This window comes from Mercenaria mercenaria, chromosome 6 (genome assembly GCF_021730395.1).
Source record: "Mercenaria mercenaria strain notata chromosome 6, MADL_Memer_1, whole genome shotgun sequence".
Lineage (NCBI taxonomy): Eukaryota > Metazoa > Mollusca > Bivalvia > Venerida > Veneridae > Mercenaria > Mercenaria mercenaria.
The window spans coordinates 9,176,571-9,203,235 of NC_069366.1; the positions used below are offsets into that span (position 1 = coordinate 9,176,571).

Sequence of the window (26,665 nt, forward strand, 5' to 3'; positions counted from 1 at the left end):
TGTTCACCTTTGGTCTGTTACAATTTAAAAACTATGTGAACTTCATTTTGCCCGTCATTCTTCGGTGTTCACATTTAGTCTGTTACAATTTAAAAACTATGTGAACTTCATTTTGCCAGTTTAGTGATGCAGTCATTTAAGTGAGAAATAAAGCATTTTACTTTTGAATTTCACAAACATATATATTAATTGTAGTGAAATATTTATGTGTTCATAATAAAATATTTCCTTGTGAAGAGCAATACTTAACAAAAACTAACAAATTAAAGGAAATATACAGGCATTTTAAGAAATCGTTAGATTTAAACTTACGAATTTGCAACAACAAAAAACTGTCAAAAATGTGAACAATATTAAGTGGTGAAAGAACATGATATTTGAAAAAAAAAAAACACGTCAGCTTGATGAATATAAAATGAAGAAGCTTATAGTTATCTTTTTGTAACATTTAGAAATATCGTTGAATATCCTAAATATCATTAAACATGTTGCTAATGACTACAATTTACTAAGACATAAAAATACTTTAAAAATTTTGAACAGTACCAAAATGGTATATTCTAAATGTAATTAGATATTTTAGACGGTTCAGGCCCGTAGCCAGAGGCTAATTTTAACCGAGGCAGTCTAGGGGGGTCCGGGGGCATGCTCCCCCGGGAATTTTTTTTCTTTAGGTCGTCTATGGTGCATTCTGGAGGGTCCTGCGACCATGTTTTACTACTTTAAATTTGGTGTTTTTAATGTAGTTTTGTACTGATTTTTTACTTATGAGTATGCGGATCCATAATTCTAAATCTGATTAAGAATTATCTAATAGGCTGTAGATCTATATTACGGCTGTTACTGTAAAGTCATTCTAAATGGGTGTAATATATCATTTCCCTATGTTTTTGAACTTGAACTTTAATTGGTACCATTTGTATTCTTAATTGAAATACATGTACTTAATTACTTTTTTCATTGCATGCCAAATTTTAACCGAGGCAACTGCCTCACTTGCCTCAACGTAGGTACGGGCCAGCGGTTACAAGAATTATACTAAAACACTAAAAAATACGTAATACTATTTAAAACTTTCAGGAAGGTACCGAGTGCTTTCTGAAAGACACTTAAGTTGCTGAAAACATTTTGCCATTCTTAACGATTTTATTATAGTTTCTATCGATTGAAAATCCCGAAAAAGAAAAGGTTATTTTCAGGAGAGGCAAAAAACTAATTTTAAGTGTTTTTCCTGCCTTTTATAAATCAAAAATAAAATACCGAATAATGAATTTTTCAGATCAATTTCTGAAAAAAGTAAACAACACAGAACATCCATTCTGCTAATTGGTATTTGGGTTGAATATTGAAAAGTATCGAAAAGACACTTGTATCTTAAGAAAAAGTTGAAATTCACTACTCGGCTTTTTTTCCAACCAGCGAAATCAATCGGTATTTTCTATTTTTCTCATTATTCGGTATTTTATTTCTTCATGTTTCACCCCTTTCTCATTGGCTAATTGACCCCAGATTTGGAGAGAATGTGCGCGGGAAAATGCTGAATATTATTCGGCAAATAAAAAAATAGGCATTTTCGTAATTCGGGATTTTCGATCGACACCGTCGATATGCTACTTTGCTGCCAGATCTGTGATGAAACGCTATGCTACGGGACCAGGCGAACCGCTACATTGAAATGGTTCTGGTGGATCTGCGGTGAAACATTGTGCTACGGTGACACAAGGTGTGTGGTGAAAAACTGTGCTACGATGCCTTCATATAGATCAAGGAAATGTAACTCTTTCTGTGCATGTATAGCAGAAACATCATCAGTTTACATTCAACTGTGATCTGGATTTCCCAACAAAGGTCCATTAAAGTATAGAACATCTCGAACAGTCCGATAACCTTAAAATACATGCTGTAACAGAATACAAATTTTGACCGGGACTTGAACCCAGATCTTCTCACACCTAGAGCGGACACTATACCAAGAGAAGACACTTTACCACTTCGCTGTAACAGCAGAGTCTATAGCTAGGCAGTGTTAGTGCACCCTTATACTCTACCCGACTAGATCTACTTTATGTGTAATTGGAACAATTTTGTGACAATAGCATGTTCGAAATACTCTTATCAATGTATTGTGGCAATTTCCGTGTAGATTCTAAAGACGGAATACAGTATAGTTAAATTTCTCCAGTATTTTTAATGAGTCAAAACTGCCATGCTCTTAGCGTGGCATACTCAGTTACTCGGCTGAGTAACATTTAAAATCCAAAAATAATAAAAATGGCTAATAACTCCATAGAAACAAAAAAATCGGATCAGGAGCGGGTATGAGGGTAGAAACAATGCCATAGCATAATATGAGTATTCTGTTGTCTTGGTCCTTGACTTTGTAATAATATTTGTGACGGCAGACTGCTGTTGCTCCTTTATCAAATTTTTTATCAAATTTCTAAAAAAAAATTTCTTCCTCCACTTGCACGTTATTTTAAATACATCTATTTAACATATTTAAATCTAAATACATTTAAAATTCTAAATACATGTATGATTTCAGATGCATATATACTATAGCTGCTATTGACCATAAGAACAATCTTCTTAATGGCAATTGTCCATCACTAGTTAACTTTGGAAGGATAAACAACTGTGTCTGTAACAACCATGCATTCCCAAGCATTATTTCCTAAATCGCTACGCTCAAACAAAAATAAATTATCTTTATCAAAGAGAATCAACAAGAGCAAAAAAGAACAGACTCTTATCTTTATCAAAGAGAATCAACGAGAGCAAAAAAGAACAGACTCATAAATTAACATTTGGGCTTTGTTATCTGCATTGCCACAGTATAACACTCAACTTCAGTCATATAGACTAGCAATTCATTAGTTTCTACATGGAAAACGTACGGTTATGAATGTACTTTCCAGGTCATTATTCTGCGAGGCACCTACTCACCCTACTCCACTCCGTCGTGGGAGGTGATGCCCTGACACCCATTTCCTAAAATTTATTGCCGAAAAAATACATCGATCAAAATTATTTAATGCACGAAATAAGTATACATCCTACACCTCCATGACCTAATTACGCTAGAATGACGTCACGTTAACGTGCGGTGACGTCAAAGTTTATGTTGCGACCAAGAAATAGCGATTCTATATCTTATCTACTGTTTTAGATTAAGGGCATATTAAAATCGAAATAATTTATAGCAAACCCGTGTTTTAACACTATACACTCGGGCGGTAATACGTCGTACAAATAATTTCACTCGGGCTGCGCCCTCGTGAAATTATTACGCCCGACGTATAACCGCCCATCGTGCTTGAATAGCGTTAAAACACTCTTTTGCTATAAATATTATTTCTTAAATACGGTAATACCTCGATTAGAAACACGTATGTAATAATACTCATAACCAATAAATATTTAATTACTAAAGTCGTCTACACATTTTCTTTAGTAGTATCGTTTCTTGAATTTAGATTTTATATTTCAATCTAAACATCTGTCACAAGACTTTTGTCTCTGCATCATTATTAACTCGATTGTTTCCAAGAATGTAGAGATGAAAGGAAATTTAATGGCAAGGACGTTTGTGATATTACAAACATGCAACAGCTGGCAAACAATACCTTTTAGTAATTACCTAGGTCTAGAAATCAAAATAATGCTTACACCATTTTCCTTTTGATATTTAAAAGAGAATTTACCGTTCTGTTGATATAGCTTTATCATTCTGTCTCATACGTCAAAGTTTGACCTCAGCAGTTTGATCAGTTCCTAGGCATTTAGGTGATTTGCATATATTCCGTTTGCACACATGTGTACTTTATTTAAGAACTGAATGCTCTTTCTTGTGCGTTTATACGGGTATAAACTTGCAAATTCATGAACCGCGCTGATAAGCAAGAAGTCTTCCAGTGTGGTTCATACCCGTATAAACGTACAAAAAAATAGCATTCAGTTCTTATATCTACAAACAAAAATAACTAATTTGCTTTCCAGCAGTATCAGAAAATCAAAATAAATGTCAAGATATCGATCTTTTCGTCATCTTATACATGTTTGTAACAGAACAGTCAAAAAGACGTGCCCACGTTCAACTATATAAAATACAGTTCCTGGTTTTTATTTAAAATATTTTTAACTCCAGAGAAAATTCACACAGTCGTGTCGATTCAGTTGTAATCCTTGACGTCAAAAATTAGTAAGAGCTGTAATTAAAAATTCTTTTTGAAAGTTTTGGCGTCCAATTTTGAAAGAATTTTTGGAACGAGGCCATTTTGTTCATGTTTTTGGTGAAGGACGTCAGATTACGCGTGCAATCTCGCGGAAAGGGCCGTCATTGATATTATTTCTCCAATGTTGTTTATACGAAAATTAACGATTTTGTCTTTCCATATAAAATGTATAGTGAATGCAAGTTGTGTATACAACAAAAAAGTTTGGAAAACGAACTCATGTTGCTTAATTTGTGCATAATTAACAAATTTCGTCCTGAATAAATAGACAGTCTAGTCCAAGTCCTTCCAAAATGCCAGCCCCACCCCTCTCCCCGACCCCGATTTGTAACGTTCATCAACTTACATAGATCTTTCTTTACATCCCGAGTCTTTTGTGAGTATTTTGTTCTAAACTGAAGAAGCATAGTTTTGGTTAGAAAAGTCACCAGAAGCCACCCTTTCTATTTGTTTGCCGCTAAAATTTCCACGGAGGATGGCTCCCCGGACCCCGCCAGAGTAGGGGATTCCTCTTCCAACACTCTCCCCTTCAGTAACATTTAAATTGATCACGCTACAAAATTTCTTTGACGTGTTTTTGGAGTATGAATTTACTAACTCGCAGTACCAGTGAAATATAACTTACACCGAATATTTTACATTCACCATTTTAGCAGCAGGCGAACGGCGAAGACAGAGAGCTTTATCCAGATTTCAAACAATAATTTTACAAGTTTCGAGAGGATTTCGATCGACAGAAAATTGCAGTTATAAGCTAAACACCTGTCAATCAGTGTTATGACTAAGATCAACTGTCATTCTTCCTTTCCAATGAATCCTAGACATCAAGTCCATTGTTTACAGTCAGCCCCGCCTCACTACCCCCCATCCAAATTCCATGCAATATCTTTAACACACTGAGCTATGTTGGCTTTGCGGGGGAATACATAACGGTCGTTTTTACCTCCGGTACTCCGTTACAAACATTTTCAAGTTTAAATGGGAAAATTAGTAAAAACAACATGCCCTAACTCGGTTTGATTGCGCATGTTCCTGGACGGTAGTGGAGATGCATGCTACCGTCCACGTCCTCTAGCCCCGGGTTGAGCTAAACTCAACATGTATACTTGTTACCAGTACAAAAATACAATGTAGATGTTCATAAGGCGGTGTACATGGAACCTTCAATTCCGCGAAAAACGGCATATGGTCCCCATTTAAAATGATAGGATAGCCATAGAACTAGAAAACAATGACAGAACTAAACATCTTTTATGACTTGCGCCAAGAAAAAAAACACGAATTATTACTTGTACTGTAATTTTACATATTTTTAGCTTCGGTATCCTGAATGAAAGAGGATTGTCACAACACTGTAAATGTAGAGGTATACTTCAAGCTTTTAAAGTTCTGTGGAGCGTAAAATACACAAATAAAACATTTGAGTAGGCGGTGCAGATGCACTGAGCATGAAGTTCGAGTGAATGTATCCAGTAAACAAAAGTATCTCACCCGTCAACCGTTTTTTTCTGTATTACCAGTCAACACGCCGTACCTTAGGCCTAATTAGTTATCGGCCAAATTGTAGTGACATTTCTGAATAAGTAAGCTCATGCCATTTTTTTTTTTTGCATTTTTATACAAAATGTTTTGTTCATGTTTCTAATCATATACAGAGCCCATTCGATTAAGTGCGGTTTGATCCAGACCCCAGATGATTGTCCCGAGTGCCCCCAGACCCTCTGATGAAATGGGCAACTACTCATATCGACAGTTATAACTGGTACAATACGCATTTTCTTGAATTGCACAACTAACAGAAATCCATTTTCATTAAGAGGCTCGCAGCTAAAAATTTAATGTTAAAGCGTAAGCCTCAGCTGATAGTAAATGAAAAGAAAACTGATTATTGTTACAATTTTATCATATTAACATTGTATTCCATAATTAACGTTGTAGCTATTACAAGTCTTTATAAATGCGTTTTTAGGCGTTAAACACGTTTTATTCCCTGTATCGGGACACAAGATATATTAGTATACTATAGCCTCTGCGCCTCGTTTTCGCTTGGTAGGCCGGTGATAATATCTATTTTTAAGATGAATACCGCACGCGATTGGCTGATTTATTTACAGGTTGTCTGTTTGACGTCAGTCGTAATATAAGTATATCAGGGGGTTTCCAAATTTGCCTGTTGTTGCCTGTTACTCAGTCTGTAAAGTCGTTCGGTGGTTGTGCCCTTGGACCACCGTCGATTTTTCTTTCATCTAAATGAATGATTTTCGCCTTTCATAGCTGACTTTTGTCAGTAAACATTAAACTTTTCATCCGTCATCGATAAAATCACGTTGGACTTATACTTAAGTGAATAATTTATCGGATTTAAACCACGGATCGGAGTGACCTAGTTAACCCGGCAAACATCCAGCTGATCGTTAAATATGGAGGCAAATCAACACTTGGCTGACGATTATATTAGCGATTTCGATCTTGTGCATTTTGAGGTTCCAACTAAACCAGTGATAAAAAAGGAAATGGATGAAAAATTTAGCGAACCTTGTTGTGCAAATTTAGAAAAATCACCTAGTCAGCCGTTAACACCGTTAGATTCTGGTCGCACAACACCGATCAGCCCGGATAGTCGCAGTGTGCCTTTATCGCCGACGGGCAGTGAAGTTTCTACACCTTCGCCGGCAGGTCTGCCTAAATCGTTCATAGAAGATTTGTCCTGGCTAACGCAGAACGTAACATTTCCACATGGTAATTCAGAAATCACCCCTGACGAAGCTGTTGATGTTCTTATATCATCGAGCCCAGAGTTCGTGCAGAGTTTTCAGAAGTACCTTGTATCAGGGGCTCGACCACTGTCTCGCCAGACATCAGTACAGTCCCAATGTTCACAGAACTCCATACAGGTGTCTCAGAACGCCTTACAGCTATCACAAAACTCGCAGAAATGCGAGGAAGTTGATCCAGTTGAACCATTAATGGAAATGATAAAAGACGAGATCCCAACGCCGCCGGAAAGCCCAATGGAACAAACGGAAATGACCCCAGCGTCATCTGTAAACTCGTTAACACCCCGACGGCGACGAAAAGACACTTACACACCGAGCACATCCGAATGTGAGCTGGAGGACGAAGACCTAGTCACACTTCCGGTTAGGGAGCTCAATAAACGACTTCAGGGTTTGTCTAAAGATGAAATTCAACGTTTAAAACAGAAGAGGCGTACTCTAAAAAATCGAGGGTATGCACAAAACTGTAGATCTAAAAGAATGCATCATAAAACACAATTAGAACGTACAAACAATTCATTATTGGACCAAATAGATGCTCTTCAAAGTCATGTAGCTATGCTAACGAGAGAAAAGAATTACTTCAAGCAGCAAAATGACCTTCTCAGGGCGAAGTTAGGAATCCCTCCTACAGTTAGCAACTCTACAGGTCAGTCTTGTGAGAGCTCGCTCTCAAGTTACCCCAGCTCACCAGAATATGGAATCTGAATTACACGTGCATTAGTGCTAATCTTGTATATACATGCAGCAAAGTTGTCACTGTTTTGGAATATTACTTGATCATATGTTCATGTAAGTATCTGCTTTTCATGTTTTGAAAATAGCTTCTCACAAGAACACTTGCAACTAATTAGCTGAAAACGTTATAGATGTGAGCTGTTTCCAGGAGACGCTTGATCATGACCGTTTAAACATGGCAGTTGTGCATGAAAGGTCAATAAAACTGAATGAAGCAAACTTTTGAAGTTGGCAGCAGACCATTACAGTAGAGCAATGATATGACATGACTTGTGATACGGATAGGTTCGTTTTTCATCGTGTATACATACGTCAAAATGTATATAAATTCTGTTTGTAGCTTGATGCTATCATGGAAAAAGGACATGAACGTGATAAATTATGAATGTTTTCATATAATTGTATACATATGTATAAAGTATGTGGTTACAAGTTTACAGATATGTATGTGATACATTTTGCTTCTCCTACCACAGTGGTCAAATGTTTGTGATAATTTGTAACACAATTAAGTCAACTTCGTGCATTTTTATTAGCGACTGTAATCATTATTACATGTATTATCTCGAACATTTGCTGTTATGTATTATAGTAAATGCAATTTGTCCTATTTCACAGAGTTTTATGTGCCTAAATTGTAAGTTTTATTAAAATGCAGGTAAGCATTGTATTGAGGGATTTCAATGCCTCCATTATTTGTATATGTAAATGCATAATTTCATTATCTGTTTTAATTATTAGTGCTTATAATGATTCTTGTTCCTAAGCTGAGCGGAAGAGTTATTGTTCATTTTAGTCACTGTTTCGAACCATGCTTGTATTGTAAATTTAATACTACAAAAATATATGTGCGTACTAATAAACTTTGATAATGTGGCAGTTGACCTAAATCCAATCGACACTGTTTATTTTCCAATACAGGTAAATCCAATATTTGCTTTACAATAGATCTATGACGGATTATCTTTGAACATCCCTGGACTTATTGGACTCGACTGCCACATTATCAAAGTTTATTAGTAGGGTTACCCGATCCATCCCAGAATTGAGTCCCGGCTTAACGTCTCTGCATAAGGAATAATTAGAAAGAAGAAGTTAGAAAAAAGGTATTGACGAGCTACCAGACATTTTGGGGGATCAGCTAACCCTAAACGCATACATGTATTTGTTTCATTCTGCGACTGACAGCAACAACATCGTTTTATCAGTATCTACACCTTCAAAACTCGCATACTTTACTTGAAGTCTGTTAAATATTGTTGAAATGTACAATTTATATGTTTTTCATTTTGTGTATAACCTGCAGTTTGTCAGACACTAAGAGTCGAAACGTGTGTTTATAAATTGCCGGCATTCCTGTCTTCTGCTATCGTATACAAAGTTATACATGTATATTCACAGGCATGCAGCAGAACTCGTTGGTATATTCTGTACAATGTAAAAATGAATTAATTCCTAGGAGTATTGCCTATACATTCTGCACGGTGTACATATATCATGTTGACCTGTTCTTGTTTTATTTCGTTTTACTGGGGATGTGCTTTTATTCCGATATCAAATATTTGGCTGTATCTTAAAACGCATCTCGGCTAATGTGCATGTTCGATCGTTGGCAAAGTAAGAAGCACTAGCAATATTTAGCAGCGATATTATAGTGTGGTTTATTGACCTTCTATTACAAGACTCTCGTTAAAACATCAATTATGCATTGTGTAATGATGCTGAACTTCTTTAAGTGGTACTCGTGAAAAATCAGACTGACACGTTTCTCTAGCTTAGTTACACAGCTTACTATATATACACACTCGGCTTATTTACATGTATACAAATGTATGCAGTGTTATGTCTTACGAACCAAATTGTAAAGAGACGTTTAGTATATATACAGTGCATACGATCGTATCTTAGCTATGAAACCAGACAGGTTTAAGTTTTTGTCGTATTCATACACGGCATGTATTCTTTCTTGTCATACAAGTTTTATGAATCGGGCTTTTATACTCCGTATTTGTGTATACATTTAACATTTAAACTTGAAATAATTGCATAAATCCACAGTTGTTTGTACGGAGAGTAAAGGTGCGGCTTGTTTAATATATTGTAAACCCTCACCGACTTTGTCATGTAGCTAGGGCAGATTAAGATACGGTGGCCTAGTTTTAAACAGTATTTTTTTTTCTCTTTCATTTTTTTTGTCCATTAAACTTGCGTTCTGTTACATATTTTGTCATTATGGATGAAAGGATGGACTGGGCGATTATGAATGATGAAAAGTTTTTTTATGTATTAAATTGTGAGGCATTAAATATTTATAATTTTTGTTTCATTAATGTCTTTAAATCGAGATATATATTTATGTATTCAAGAACGCACGGTTTAAACATAGCTCCTTAACACAAAGGGAATGTCCACCCTCATATAAACTAATTTGTAGGTGATCCTTTTGTAAGTTCTCATATATCTAACAATCGCTCCACTTCACGTGACTTCTTCCATTTTACGTTTGATTATTTTAATACCAGGCAATTTATAAAAGACATCTTATTTGCCTTTTTGCTTTTATAGCTTTGAAATCTCATTTATTTCGTCAACCTCACTGCAAGGGCATTTCGTTACTTAGTAACACCAGTGAAATATTGACGTCATATCTGTGATAATTGTCTGGTTTACGCGCCGGACATATAACGTCTCGTAAGATGTAACATAACAAACGTTTATGTATATAGCAAATTATCGTTTTCATTTCCCTTTTTAAAGCAGCCTGTTGAGTGTGAGCCTGTTGAGTGTGTGATTCCGTGTTTTTCTTTGCCTTTTAAGGTAACGAGGAAAAAAATCATTAATTTAAATTCTTCAAAGTTTGTGTGTTTATGATCAAGTGTTGTTGAAATCGCCTGTTTTTTTTAAAGCATATAGCAGATGGCTGTATCCATACTCTATTTTTTGCTTTCCAATCTCAGTTTTAAATGTACTTATTTGCAATATACACGTACGCTGCCATACATAATTAAATATTGAATGTATCCTTCCGACAAAGTAATGCGGTCAATTGAAAACAGAATGTGTTCCCCATAACACATGTTTTTTCCCGATAATGTCTTACATGGTTTGTTAAGTATGTGTGTTCTGTCAGACTGAAGGGTAAAACATTTATAGGTTAATTACCGTAAACCAAGTATACTGAAAAGATATACCACTATAATACCTTGATATTTCTGTTTTACCACCAAATATTTACAAAAAGCTGGCCTAATTTTTTCCACTGTTGTTAAAATAATACTAAAATAGTTTTTACGAATTTCTGAGCGAGTCTAGATTGTTTCAAAGCGCAACATGAAATGAACGGTCATTTTGTTGTTTCCCAAATAATTCGCTTGTAACAAAAGAAATACTAAAAAAAAAAAAATAGCAAAAACACAAAATTTTCATAGTAAACTAAAATCATATTTAATTTTTTGACTTCATTATCCATTTTCTGGTTTAGGTTTATCAAAAATATCACCAACATACCGTATAAACTTAGAACAAGTGTCTTAGAATTTTTTTTGGGTAAAAGAGAATTCTTTATTGTTTATTGCGGTTTCGTATTCAGCCTTCGGGGCATTTAAAATCATTAAAAACAATTAAGCTGCTGATTATCATGAAATTGTGCGATTATCTAGTTGGTTTTTATATAAAGCTTACTTTGTTTCCTTCATAAAATTTGGTAACAGGTGTTTTAATTGAATACAGCAAGCGGGAATAGGAGCCCCCTCCCTCTCCCCCTCCCCGCATTCCTACTACTCTCCCCCCCCCCCACCCCCCAAAGGAGGCTTATAGGACCCTTGCCCTGGACCCAAACACACTGAAAGTGGCTCTCAATTTCAGGGGTATTCGTCCCTTGCAAGTGGTATCTCTTGTTAAAACTTCTAACTGTCCTCCAAGTCGTTATTTCTAAATAGGTAATCAAGTATTGTAGGTATTAAGTGGTAACTGAAGTTTTGGCACATGGTGCACGTGCATTCTGTGTCGTGTTTCCTTTTCCAGTTCTAGTGAGCGAAAGACGCTATACATATTGAATGTAAGTTATTGAACAAATATAATAATAATTATCCCCTACGAGACTCAAATATAAAGATCTGATTGTTTTTTTTTACCTGAAACGAACTTTAAAATGTCTGTTTGTCCTTACGCCTCGGCGAAATGTACATCTTTGGGGAAGTATTGTTGGCGCGCCAAGTTCTGTAATAAAAAAGGATGTCTGTGATTAATGATCATTTTTCTCAATACTATCGTATTGTCCACCAATTTTAATACGCTATAAAAAGTGCTATTTGTGATTTTGTTTTTGTTTCTCGCCAAAAGTTATGTTGAAAATAAACATGTTGTCTTTTTGTTAGTTTTGTTTATTGTCAAATAGGAGTTTTACTATGGATGCGTTTGATATTTGCAATTATGTAATTTGCAGTTCTTTGGTTTTGGTTCCATCTTGTGTTAGATGAAATATTAAATAAACATACCTTGTTGTTCGGGGTAGCTATTGTATACACTTGTATGTTTAATATACGATTACACTGGCTGCAACAGGGAAAGGAGTTCTAAATGAGAAACTTCACTTATTAGCCCTTACTCTGCTAAATTTCTATAATGAACTTGTCCATCTTTCAATTTGGCCAGTAGTCACAGTACCATTAACTGTTAAAAAGGGTGAATACCAAAAAGATACGGACTGAATGGTGAACAGTGCAGGTCATGGTCAGACTGCACGGATGTGCAGGCTGATCATGCTTTGCACTAGTCGCAGAGGCAGAATCAATCGGTTCCAGCATGGTAAGGGTTAGAAGAGAATGTAGTTGAACAAATACATTTAAAGTGTTTGGGGCTGTATTCAACGAAATATGAAAATTATATACCAATATTTTAGAACAATTTTGCTGTATGTGTAGACCAGTAAATAAATAGTTTTAAGTTACTGATTACATACATGTACATTAAAAGCAGCCCTGTTCGGAATATAATGACCGAAACTTAGGCCATTGTTATTGCGTTATTTTCCGGTTTTATAGTTGCAACTTGTTACGAGACTGTTGTTGTTGATAAAGTCTTGTTGTAACTTCAATTGTTTTATATATAAAGTGATAATAAACTGTTGTAACATGTTACAAATTATTATGTTATCAAAGAGTTATTTTATTATTATTATTATTGTTACAACAAGTAAAGTTTAGCCAGACCTTGTGTTAAACGTATATATACCATTCTCAAAGCAGCAACACAAGAGTTTTAAAAATCCATTGTACAGTATCAATTAGATCAAAGTGAGTGGTGCGGTTAGAGGTCTTATGTTTATTTAGATATGTTGCAAAAGTGTTATGATAAGAAATTTTTGTTAACACTCTTAAAGCAATCCTGGCACACGAATTCGGTGCTGAAAAACAACAACAGTTTGTTAGGAAGTATAAAAATATCGTAGAGCACAGTTGCCGCCTACAGTGCTTTCTATAGCACACTTTGTTATTGCAAATTTGTTATGGTGAGATATTCTTGTTTTTGAATCGGGTGTGTTTTAAGCAAATAGACGCACAAAATGACTTGTTATTTTAGGTATCTTACAGTTGTGTTTTATATGATGCTCATGTTTTAGAATAAATTTTTCATAACAAGAAAACTGGGGCACACAATCACAGTGCTGTTACACACACTATGTTATTGCATGTTGAATATCTGTGTAAGATATTTTCTACTTTTAGAGCAAATCATGTGAAATATGTTATTTCCTGTTACAAATTCGTTATGAACAGACGTTTGTTTTTGAGCTGTGTTACCAGTATAGCAGACGCACAATGATCTGTTTAAATGGACTTGTATTATGTAATTAAATGCTAAAAATGACAGTTGGAATAGTGTTGTTTATATAATTACATAGCAAGTAAAAGTTGCATTTTTTTATTGTTTGTTTACATTTTACCAATACACATTTGCTCTCCGCAACGGTTTTCGTTTAAATAGTTACGATTGGCGTATGTAATAGCGTCTGGGACAGTCTGTTTGCGGTGTGAGAAAGCGTTTAGGCCGTGACTGACTTAGGAGTAATAAATGTTGAGAAATTCTAACAGAGGTGGCTTATTTCTTCTCAAGCACTGATATCGTACATAAAACGAAATTCAACATACAGAGAGTTGAGCCGTAGGCTACGTATTAAGCGAATGTGAGAGATTAAATAAAATTGATGTTACTCTTATCAACTGGATTATACTGTGCACGGCGAAGACGTGGTAGAATCGGCCTTGAAAAGTCAAAAAGTACAAAGTTTACTCAAAGCCTTTTGAGTATAGTTTTAATGTTCTTTCTAATTCGACCACATCAAGGCAACACGTAAACAGTAATGTAATCGTATGAGAGTAAGTTTCAATTGAAAAAAAAAATGAAAAAAAGAATGTTTTCAAAAACTTTTATTTCGATGATTGATATTTTTAGCTCACCTGTCACATAGTGACAAGGTGAGCTTTTGTGATCACCCTTCGTCCGTCGTCTGTGCGTCTTGCGTGCGTCAACAATTTCTTGTCTGCACGATAGTGGTTTGATTTATGATTTTATTTTAACCAAACTTGCACACAACTTGTATCACCATAAGATCTCGGTTCCTTTCTTGAACCGGCCAGATCCCATTATGGGTCCAGAGTTATGGCTCCTGAAAGGGCCAGAATTAGCTATTTTGACCTTGTCTGCACAATAGCAACTTCATTTATGATTTTATTTTAACCAAACTTGCACACAACTTGTATAACCATAAGATCTCGGTTCGTTTGTTGAACTGGCCAGATTCCATTATGGGTTCCAGAGTGATGGCCCCTGAAAGGGCCAGAATTAACTATTTTGACCTTGTCTGCACAATAGCAGCTTCATTAATGATTTGATTTTAACTAAACTTGCACACAACTTGTATCATCACAAGATATTGCTTCCTTTCTTCAACCGGCCAGATCCCATCATGGGTTCTGTAGTTACTGCCCCTGATGGGGGGGGGGGGGGGGGGGGGGGGGTATGCGGGATGTTTTCCCTATATGGCTATACAGAAACCTTTGAAAATGTTCTTCTCAAAAGCTTCTGGTCCATTTTCAAAATAGTTTTACACAAATGTGCCTTGGATGACCTACTACCAAATTCCTTGAGATAATTTTGATTCTTTGAAAAACATGGCGGCCCGCAGGAGACACTCATTATCCCTATATGGCCATATAGAAAGCTTTAAAATCAAATCTTCTTGTATGAAACTTCTGGCCTGATTTGAGAATAATTTTATTTAAAGTTACTTTAAGAAAAATTCAATTATATTTTCTCATAATTCTTTTGATTGATCTTTATTATGATCTTTTGACCTTGAAGACTTGTCCTTAAGTGCAATGATAACAGGTGAGCGATATAGGGCCATCATCACCCTCTTGTTCATGTAAGTGACCCTTTCCGTATCCCGTTTATATTGGCGAGACCAAGGTCCAATATTAAAAGAATCATCCTGCCCCATGTGGTTCTGGGACGATCTGTGTATGAAAAGAATTGGAACAACTGTCTTACCCTTGCATGATCGTAAGAGGCGACTAATAGGGTCTTAACACTTGGTTTTGCTGTAACTCTGTGATTCCAGCAGGTATGCAAATTTTGATTCCATACCTCATATTTTTATTTCGATGTAAATGGGATGTGAAACCAAAATTTGTAGTCCTGCTTGGCGCTATATAACCTATACTGTGTTGGTGCGCCGTAAAACCCAAATATAAAACAATCATCCATGCTTTCAAGTATATTATAACGTTAATTACGAGTAGTAAATGAGTAAACGAACATGATACATAGATAATTAATGACTAAAACAAATACACATTTGTACAGAATTTTGAGGAGTTATGAAGTTATACTACTGCTGTCAAAAATGAATTTTCGGTAGGTAACTTTCATTAACTCCAACTAAAAGGAATTAAAAAGAACAGTCTGGTATTAGAAAACAACGTACCGGCTTGAAAACTATATAGTTAGTCGAGTCATTTTAATTATTTTAAAAACTCCAAAAGGCTGTACAACTCTGCAAAAGGTATCAAATGTGGAGGTAAACTGTTCACCTTGTCAACTTTCATTAAACCCCTTAACAAGGTATATCTATAGCTGACGGGACAATCTCAATAACCCAACAAAAAAACAAACAAACAGTTTTTATGTTTCCAAGAAAGAAGCAAATATGACCAAGGCATAGTTCGTGTACCTAGTTTGGTCGGGTTGTGGATGGGGAGTTGATAGTGTGCCCAATACAGTAATCAACCCTTGGATGATACTGGTATGCCGGTATACTATGTTGTTTTACTCAGTAATAATTGATACGAGTCGCACCATGAGAAAACCAACGTAGTGGCTTTGCGACCAGCATGGATCCATTTGCGCAGTCTGGTCAGGATCCATGCTGTTCGCGTTTAAAGCCTATTGTAATTAGAGAAACCGTTAGCGAACAGCATGGATCCTGACCAGACTGCGCGGATGCGCAGGCTGGTCTGGATCCATGCTGGTCGCAAAGCCAATATGTTGGTTTTCTCATGGCGCGGCTCATATATTATTTCGAGAATACGAAGACCAGTATGAAGTTCTGTTCCGTTTTATTTTTTCCTTCTGGTGTTATTATCAAAGTTGACACACCGAAAGACTAGCAAAGTCACATTAAGATGAATTTAAGAATTCCGATGTTTACAGTTTGATCGCTAAGATACGACGTTAATATGACGCTATCATAGAATATCCACACTCGTAAAATGAAAACAATAAAAGGAGTGTTCTATCATTTTGAGAAATGCTTAAAATATCTAAAGGCAATTAATATCGAAATGCATGTGTAATCTAAATTCTAATTTAACTTATATTATTATGAAAGTAAATAACTATGAAATTTGTTGAAATCTTATTATTATATTTCTTGAAGGATTTGGACCTAGTTCTAGCTCCTATCACAAGAATACTTAGTATATTATACCTGTAAATGTAGGTTTATATCCTAGCCGGATATAGTTTGAAATCTGGATTAGATCAAGACGGCCAGGGTAGGTCATGATTCGATGTATGTTAGCATATGTTCAAGTCCTTACATGCGGGGTACAATGTATGGGTGTGTAGATTGATGTATCCTCTGTCCATTGTTACCATCCAAGACTCAACATGAGGCACAAATGGGCTTTAGTCGCTCACATGAGGTGGGCCAAGACCTTAAGACTTTGCATCTGAAGATCCATCGAATATTCATAAGAAGTCGTTTAATCATTTTATATTTTACTCTAATGGCCTCTTAAAGGGATCAGGCACCCCAACTTGAACAAATTCGGGAGAGGACCTTACAGTGATGTTACAGACCAAGTTTGATGACGGACCAATTCAAGCGGTTTATAAATGAGAAGTCGTTTAAAGATATGTCTATTTTTAACCTCTAGTGACCCTTAAAAGAGTCAAGCATCCCCATTTGAAGGTAATTAGGAGAGGACCATAAAATGATGCTACAGACCAAGTTTGATTAAAATCCATTGAGCAGTTCAAAAGAAAGTCATTTATAGGTATATTTAGCTGTGAGTAATCAGTACCGGCGTCAAGCGTCAACTTTTTTACTTAAACATCTCCTCTGAAACTACTGGTCAGAATTACATCAAACTTGGTTTGAAGCATCCTGACAATGTTCCCCTTCATTTAGGGCTGTCATCGATAGAAACGATATCGATGTATCAACGATATTTTTTGGTCGATCGATTATCGATTCCCATTTTTAAAAATCGATATTTTACACAGAGAAAAAACTATCCAGATAAACACTCAGACCCTCTAAAACAACTTTTCTGCCTGCAAAAATGCGCCCTTAGTAACGGAAGTTGTCAATAAAGGTCATGTCTAAACTTGTACCGTAGCATTCTTTTCCAACTAGTCGGCACTACCTGTATGGGGAAATACATAAATACAAATAAAACACATGAAAAGCAGGCAATTAAACTAAAAATAACATTAACAAGAAGGTATATAGCATGTACATGAACAAATAGGTTGTTACTCTAACTTAATAATCGATATATCGATGTATCGTCGATATCTGTCTTTCGATATATCGGTATCGTCGATATGACAAAGACCCAATCAATGACAGCCCTACCTTCATTTGTTTTCGAATGGGAGCACTTGGGGCCCCCTTTTAGGGGCCGCTATGATTAAAAAGTAGAAAAACATTTGAACAACTTCTTCTCATGAACCATTTAATGGATCTTCATCAAACTTTATAAGGTCCTTTTTCGATTATATTCAAATGGGAGCACTAGGCCACTTCTAGGGGCCGCTGAACTTAGAAAATGAGAAGGCTTTGTACGACTTCTTCCCATGAAGAACTTGATGGATGTTCTTCAAATTTTGACTCGCAGCTAGTTGTGGTAACTTTCGCCTCAGTAATGTGATATACAGTAGTAATAAATCAATAACAGGTGAAATTAACGTTTACCTATTTTTGTCTTGAAACATGCTAATGGATTTTTTTCCCCAAAAAAACTGAGAGTCTTCTAATTTGTTATATGTATCACAGTGCCCGGCACGAGGCACTTACACGTGCGTGCTGAAACAACATAATCATTCCTAGGTTTTAACGAGCCAAGTGTTGCTGTGACACTTGTTACGGATAATGACTAGAGCAATAAAATGTGGAATAACAGGATGGTTACATTTTTCATGTATTAGTAAAAACAGTTCAAGCTCTCTGGTTTCGTATAACGAGTATAAATTATTTCTAATAAAGTCAATTTGTGTGTCGTAATATCCGAATAAAATTCAAGACGATTTTTCACCTGCCGTACTTTTGAAAACCGGAACATGTTTCACAACTGTGTTAAAAGCATATCTGTCTATATAAAAACAGCGAACCCTTTTTTTCACAAACGATAAACGGTATGATAAGTAAATTAAGAAAATTGTGGACAAAATTCACCCAGGCAGCATTCAACATCGTTAACATCGACACGCAAAAAACACAGACAACCTTCAACATCGGTAACATCAGAACGCACAAAACACAGACAACCTTCAACATCGGTAACATCGACACGCACAAAAAACAGACAACCTTCAACATCGGTAACATCGACACGCACAAAATACAGACAACCTTTGAACAACATCGGTAACATCAGAACGCACAAAACACAGACAACTGTCAACATCGGTAACATCGACACGCACAAAACACAGACAACCTTCAACATCGGTAACATTAGAACGCACAAAACACAGACAACCTTCAATATCGGTAACATCAGAACGCACAAAACACAGACAACCTTCAACATCGGTAACATCGACACGCACAAAATACAGACAACCTTCAACATCGGTAACATCAGAACGCACAAAACACAGACAACCTTTAACATCGGTAACATCAGAACGCACAAAACACAGACAACCTTCAATATGGTTACATCAGAACGCACAAAATACAGACAACATTCAACATCGGTAACATCAGAACGCAAAAAAACACAGACAACCTTCAACATCGGTAACATCGACACGCACAAAACACAGACAACCTTCAACATCGGTAACATCGACACGCACAAAACACAGACAACCTACAACATCGGTAACATCAGAACGCACAAAACACAGACAACTGTCAACATCGGTAACATCGACACGCACAAAATACAGACAACCTTCAACATCGGTAACATCGACACGCACAAAACACAGAAAACTGTCAACATCGGTAACATCGACACGCACAAAACACAGATAACCTTCAACATCGGTAACATCAACACGCACAAAATACAGAAAACCTTCAAAATCGGTAACATCGACACGCACCAAACAGATGCAACTTTCAACATCGGTAACATCGAAACGCACAAAACACATCGGTAACATCGACACACACAAAATACAGACAACTTTCAACATCGGTAACATCGACACGCACAAAACATAGACAACTGTCAACATCGGTAACATCGACACGCACCAAACAGAAGCAACTTTCAACATCGGTAACATCGAAACGCACAAAACGCATCGGTAACATCGACACACACAAAACACAGACAACTTTCAACATCGGTAACATCGACACGCACAAAATACAGACAACCTTCAACATCGGTAACATCGAAACGCACCAAACAGATGCAACTTTCAACATCGGTAACATCGAAACGCACAAAAAACATCGGTAACATCGACACACACAAAACACAGACAACCTTCAACATCGGTAACATCGACACGCACAAAATACAGACAACTTTCAACATCGGTAACATCGACACGCACAAAACACAGAAAACATTCAACTTTGGCAACATCTACACGTACAAAACACAGACAACCTTCAACATCGGTAACATTGACACGCACAAAACACAGACAAACTTCAAGATCGGTAACATCGAAACGCACAAAGCACAAACAACCTTCAACATCGGTAACATCGACACGCACAAAACACAGACAACCTTCAACATCGGTAACATCAGAACGCAATAAACACAGACAACTGTCAACATCGGTAACATCGACACGCACAAAATACAGACAACCTTCAACATCGGTAACATCGACACGCACAAAACACAGACAACCTTCAACATCGGTAACATCAGAACGCAAAAAACACAGACAACTGTCAACATCGATAACATCGACACGCACAAAACACAGACAACCTTCAACATCGGTAACATCGACACGCACAAAATACAGACAACCTTCAACATCGGTAACATCAGAACGCACAAAACACAGACAACTGTCAACATCGGTAACATCAGAACGCACAAAACACAGACAACTGTCAACATCGAAACGCACAAAACACATCGGTAACATCGACACACACAAAACACAGACAACTTTCAACATCGGTAACATCGACACGCACAAAACACAGACAACCTTCAACATCGGTAACATCGACACGCACCAAACAGATGCAACTTTCAACATCGGTAACATCGAAACGCACAAAACACATCGGTTACATCGACACACACAAAACACAGACAACCTTCAACATCGGTAACATCGACACGCACAAAATACAGACAACTTTCAACATCGGTAACATCGACACGCACAAAACACAGAAAACATTCAACATCGGCAACATCTACACGCACAAAACACAGACAACCTTCAACATCGGTAACATTGACACGCACAAAACACAGACAAACTTCAAGATCGGTAACATCGAAACGCACAAAGCACAGACAACCTTCAAGATCGGTAACATCGAAACGCACAAATACAGACAACCTTCAACATCGGTAACATCAGAACGCACTAAACACAGACAACTGTCAACATCGGTAACATCGACACGCACAAAATACAGACAACCTTCAACATCGGTAACATCGACACGCACAAAACACAGACAACCTTCAATATCGGTAACATCAGAACGCACAAAACACAGACAACTGTCAAGATCGGTAACATCGACACGCACAAAACACAGACAACCTTCAACATCGGTAACATCGACACGCACAAAACACAGACAACCTTCAACATCGGTAACATCGACACGCACCAAACAGATGCAAGTTTCAACATCGGTAACATCGAAACGCACAAAACACATCGGTAACATCGACACACACAAAACACAGACAACTTTCAACATCGGTAACATCGACACGCACAAAATACAGACAACTTTCAACATCGGTAACATCGAAACGCACCAAACAGATGCAACTTTCAACATCGGTAACATCGAAACGCACAAAACACATCGGTTACATCGACACGCACAAAACACAGAAAACATTCAACATCGGCAACATCTACACGCACAAAACACAGACAACTTTCAACATCGGTAACATCGACACGCACAAAACACAGAAAACATTCAACATCGGCAACATCTACACGCACAAAACACAGACAACTGTCAACATCGGTAACATCGACACGCACAAAACACAGATAACTTTCAACATCGGTAACATCGAAACGCACCAAACACAGACAACTTTCAACATCGGTAACATCTACACGCACAAAACACAGACAAACTTCAAGATCGGCAACATAGAAACGCACAAATCACAGGCAACCTTCAACATCGGTAACATCGAAACACACACAACACAGACAACCTTCAACATCGGTAACATCGAATCGCGCAAAATACAGACAACCTTCAACATCGGTAACATCGAAACGCGCAAAACACAGACAACCTTCAACATCGGTAACACCGAAACGCACAAAACACAGACAACCTTCAACATCGGTAACATCGACACGCACAAAATACAGACAACCTTCAACATCGGTAACATCGACACGCACAAAACACAAACAACCTTCAATATCGGTAACATCAGAACGCACAAAACACAGACAACTGTCAACATCGGTAACATCGACACGCACAAAACACAGACAACCTTCAACATCGGTAACATCGACACGCACAAAACACAGACAACTTCAACATCGGTAACATCGGACACGCACCAAACAGATGCAAGTTTCAACATCGGTAACATCGAACGCACAAAAACATCATTAACATCGACACACACAAAAACACAGACAACTTTCAACATCGGTAACATCACACGCACAAAATACAGACAACTTTCAACATCGGTAACATCGACACGCACAAAACACAGAAAACTTCAACATCGGTAAATCGACACGCACAAAACACAGACAACTTCAACATCGGTAACATCGACACGCACAAAACACAGACAACTTCAACATCGGTAACATCGAAACGCACAAATCACAGCAACCTTCAACATCGGTAACATCGAACGCAAAAACAGCAACTTCACATCGGTACATCGAACGCCAAAACACAGACAACCTTCAACATCGGTAACATCGACACGCACAAAACACAGACAACCTTCAACATCGGTAACATCGAAACGCACAAAACACAGACAACCTTCAACATCGGTAACATCGAAACTCACAAAGCACAGGCAACCTTCAACATCGGTAACATCGAAACGCACAAAACACAGGCAACCTTCAACATCGGTAACATCGAAACGCACAAGCACAGACAACCTTCAACATCGGTAACATCGAAACGCACAAAACACAGGCAACCTTCAACATCGGTAACATCGAACGCACAAAACACAGGCAACCTTCAACATCGGTAACATCGACACGCACAAAGCACAGGACAACCTTCAACATCGGTAACATCGAAACGCACAAAGCACAGACAACCTTCAACATCGGTAACATCGAAACTCACAAAGCACAGACAACCTTCAACATCGGTAACATCGAAACGCACAAAGCACAGACAACCTTCAACATCGGTAACATCGAAACGCACAAAACACAGACAACCTTCAACATCGGTAACATCGACACGCACAAAACACAGACAACCTTCAACATCGGTAACATCGAAACGCACAAAACACAGACAACCTTCAACATCGCTAACATCGAAACGCACAAAACACAGACAACCTTCAACTTCGGTAACATCGAAACTCACAAAACACAGACAACCTTCAACATCGGTAACATCGAAACGCACAAAACACAGGCAATCTTCAACATCGGTAACAACGAAACGCACAAAACACAGACAACCTTCAACATCGGTAACATCGAAACTCACAAAGCACATTTAAAAATGACAGTAAACAGTAAAGGTAAAGAAAAGTTACTGAAAACAATCCTCTAGAAAATAAATGTGTAAAAACGACATGAAGGAGGACAGCATGAACAAACAACAAAAAGACCACGCACCAGGACACAGTGTTTGATTAAAAACATTTTTTGTTGTTGTATATTCACGGTACTGGAATCGGTCACCAGGCAGTTGGTTGTGGTACTGGTCAGACGCCTGACTGACAAGGCAGTGTTAACGTAGGCTACGTTGTTTGTAGCCGCCATCGGTCATCCGAAAGACCGTTAAAAATGTTAGTGGGAGGGCATTGTAAGATACAGACATCGGCTTCCATATTTCTTTAACATGCCACGTAAAGCACACATTAACCCAAGGAGTGTGAAGGGGTCAGAATGTCGGCAGACTCGAGATTGGATTGTTTTATAGCTTTGACGTTTATTTTTCGTAATGAGTTTGAATTGTTAAAGGTCCAAAACCTGTTTAAGATGATGTTATTGATGTTACAATCTGATGTTATTAATGTTACAATCTGTTGAAAATGCAATTTCATTCAGTATACGTTTTAATATCCACGCGCTATACTTGTGAAAAAATGTCACGTAGACCATTCAACTAAACGAATAGTGCTTTAAAACTCGTTCACAACTGCTTTGTCTAAAGGTAGCGTTTGGTAGAAGTTAGGATTCGTAGATGCAAGATGCGTCAACAATAACACTGAATGTTCTTGACTGCTGGATTAACATTTAGTGAAGTCGAAAGCGCTGTAAAATCTACACCAGGTTCACAAAATAAATTAACGTGTAATACGAGTGGAATTTTGTTTTTCCTTTCAGCCCTCCCTACTTACTGGCCCTAATACACTGCGACTTGCTTTCAAACTAGAGTTATGCACTATGGCAGATTCACAAGTACCTCTGATAGCCATTCAGCTCTTTCAAAGCAGGTTCATTTTCACATTTAACTTTTTTGCAAGTCAGCAAGAGATTGCATAAAAGCGAACAATATCTTTCCTTTCTTTTCATAAATTAAAATGAATTTATTAAGTAAAACGTAATTTTACTGTTTACTTATATTATCATGTCTTTAGAAAATGCACAGGTATAACTTGTCACAAAATTACTGTACGTTTGGTCCGTCATTTCCATAACAGGGCTGAACCGAATAAAACTTATAAAACGGGGACTTCTAGACAGGAAGGCCATGTAATTCAACATCGAAACGAATTATTAGGTTTAAAAACAACGCCTGATGCTGAGAATTGGGGTATATCGCTGTTCGGGTGTGCTTGTTAGTGGGGGGGGGGGGGGGGGGGGGGGGGGGGGGGAGTGAATCCAGACTAACTGAATTCCGACCGCAAATACGCGTGATATCATACACTTTACATTGTAATTTGATTTTAATTTTATTCAAGAAAACTAGGTATTTGTAGTAACAGCCTTGGTACCCTTTTTGCACTTATTTTCCACCCATTGTGTATGCCTGGTCTCGAAGAAGTCTGAGATATAAGTGTATCATATGGTAGAAAAGTCAAGTGATATAGTTTAAACTACTTAATTAATTATAATAACCCTTCTGTCAATGTTCGCGCGAGTAAACTGCTATTTTAGTCCTATAGGGCTATACATTCTCTTGCGTATACCTCGGGGCGGTGTTAATAAAAAGTGACAGTGTCATCTCACCTTGAACTTCGGACGAAATGGGATCAAAGGACATAAATACATTTAAATTGTGAACAAAATAAAAATAATAAATAATAATAATCACCTCGGGAATTTCAAGTATATTTTGCAGCATTTGTCTGGATTTTCCGTGCGGCTGATCTTTTTTCTCTTTGTCTATTTCTGGTCGCCTGTATTTTGAAGAACTACGAACATCCATGTATTATATTTAGAAATAACACATGCAGTCCTCTGGGACGTTTCACACCTATATTTTTCTTACACTTATTTTCTTTTCTTAAAAAGTTTTTTTTTAAAATATGAACCATGAGAAAATGCAAACAAGAGGGCCATGACGGCCCAGAAGGGCTTACTCGAGAGAAGCTAGTGTCTAATTTGGCCTATACATTGTATTTCATTTAGACAAACATTTTGACCTTGTTTTATGTAAATCAGTTAGATAATTAACTTTTCCCCCAATGATTTCATCTAGTAATATAGTTTATGACCTCAGGTACCTCACAACTGAACTTGACCTTAATTTAACACAGACACAAATTCTGACAAAGCTTGATGATGTTCAAATTGAACGAAATGGGATCTTCGGTGTTAACAAAGCTTTTCTATTATTAGACCTAATGACCCAGTTTTCTCAAGTGAACCAGTTATAAATCTGTCATACATTCAATACAAACATTCTAGTCAAGTTTCACGAAGATCGGGTAGAAAATGTGACCTTTTGAGTGTTAACGACATCTTTCTATGATCTGACCTAGATAATCCAGTTTTAAACTGGACATAGACTTCATAGGGACAAATATTCTAACAAAGTTTTATGAAGATAAAGTGGAAATTATGGCCGCTACAGAGCTAACAAGGTTTTTCTATGATTGATCTACTGTCCTAAGTTTTGACCTAGTAACCCAATTTTGAACTTGACCTAAATTTCATAAAGATAAATATTCTGACAATCAATTATGATGAAGTGGAGTGGAGTGTTAACAAGATTTTTCTATGATTTGACCGAGTGGCCTAATTTAAGATCTCAGATAATTCAGGTTCAGTCTGACTTAGATTTCAAATACAAAAACGCTATGAAGAGATAAAGTAGTATATATGGCCTGTAGAGTGTGAACAATGATTTTCTTATGATTTGACCTTGTGACCTAGTTTAAGACCTCGAGTAACGAAGTTCTGAACTTGACCTAGATTTTCTAAAGACAAACATTCTGACAAAGATTTGTGATGATCAAGTAGAAATGTGGCCTCAAAAGTGTAAACAGGGTCTTTTCATGATTTGACAAAGTGACTTAGTTTATGACCTCATGTTACCCAGTTTTAAATTACCCTAGATTTCAGAGACCAACATTCTGACAAAGTTTTAAAAGATTTTAACAGACAATTTTGCCTTTAGATTGTAACAAGGTATCCTATGATTTGACCTAGTGACCTAGGTGTTGGTCTCAGGTAATCCAGTTTTGAACTTGGTCTAATTTTCACAAAAACAAAGCTTAAAGAAGATCAAGCAGAAAACGTGGTATCTAAAGTGTTAAAAAGGGTTGTCTATCACTAAACCTAGTGACCTAGCTTTTG

The 26,665-nt window shown here is 37.0% G+C and overlaps 1 protein-coding gene across 1 annotated transcript; it reads left to right on the forward strand.

Annotated features, from left to right (window-relative positions):
* Positions 1-6,399: 6,399 nt before the first annotated feature.
* Positions 6,400-13,675, forward strand: LOC123549707 (transcription factor Maf-like). The gene has a single exon (XM_045338022.2). It carries the CDS (start codon positions 6,656-6,658, stop codon positions 7,718-7,720), a length of 1,065 nt encoding a protein of 354 aa, XP_045193957.1. The 5' UTR covers positions 6,400-6,655; the 3' UTR covers positions 7,721-13,675.
* Positions 13,676-26,665: the final 12,990 nt, after the last annotated feature.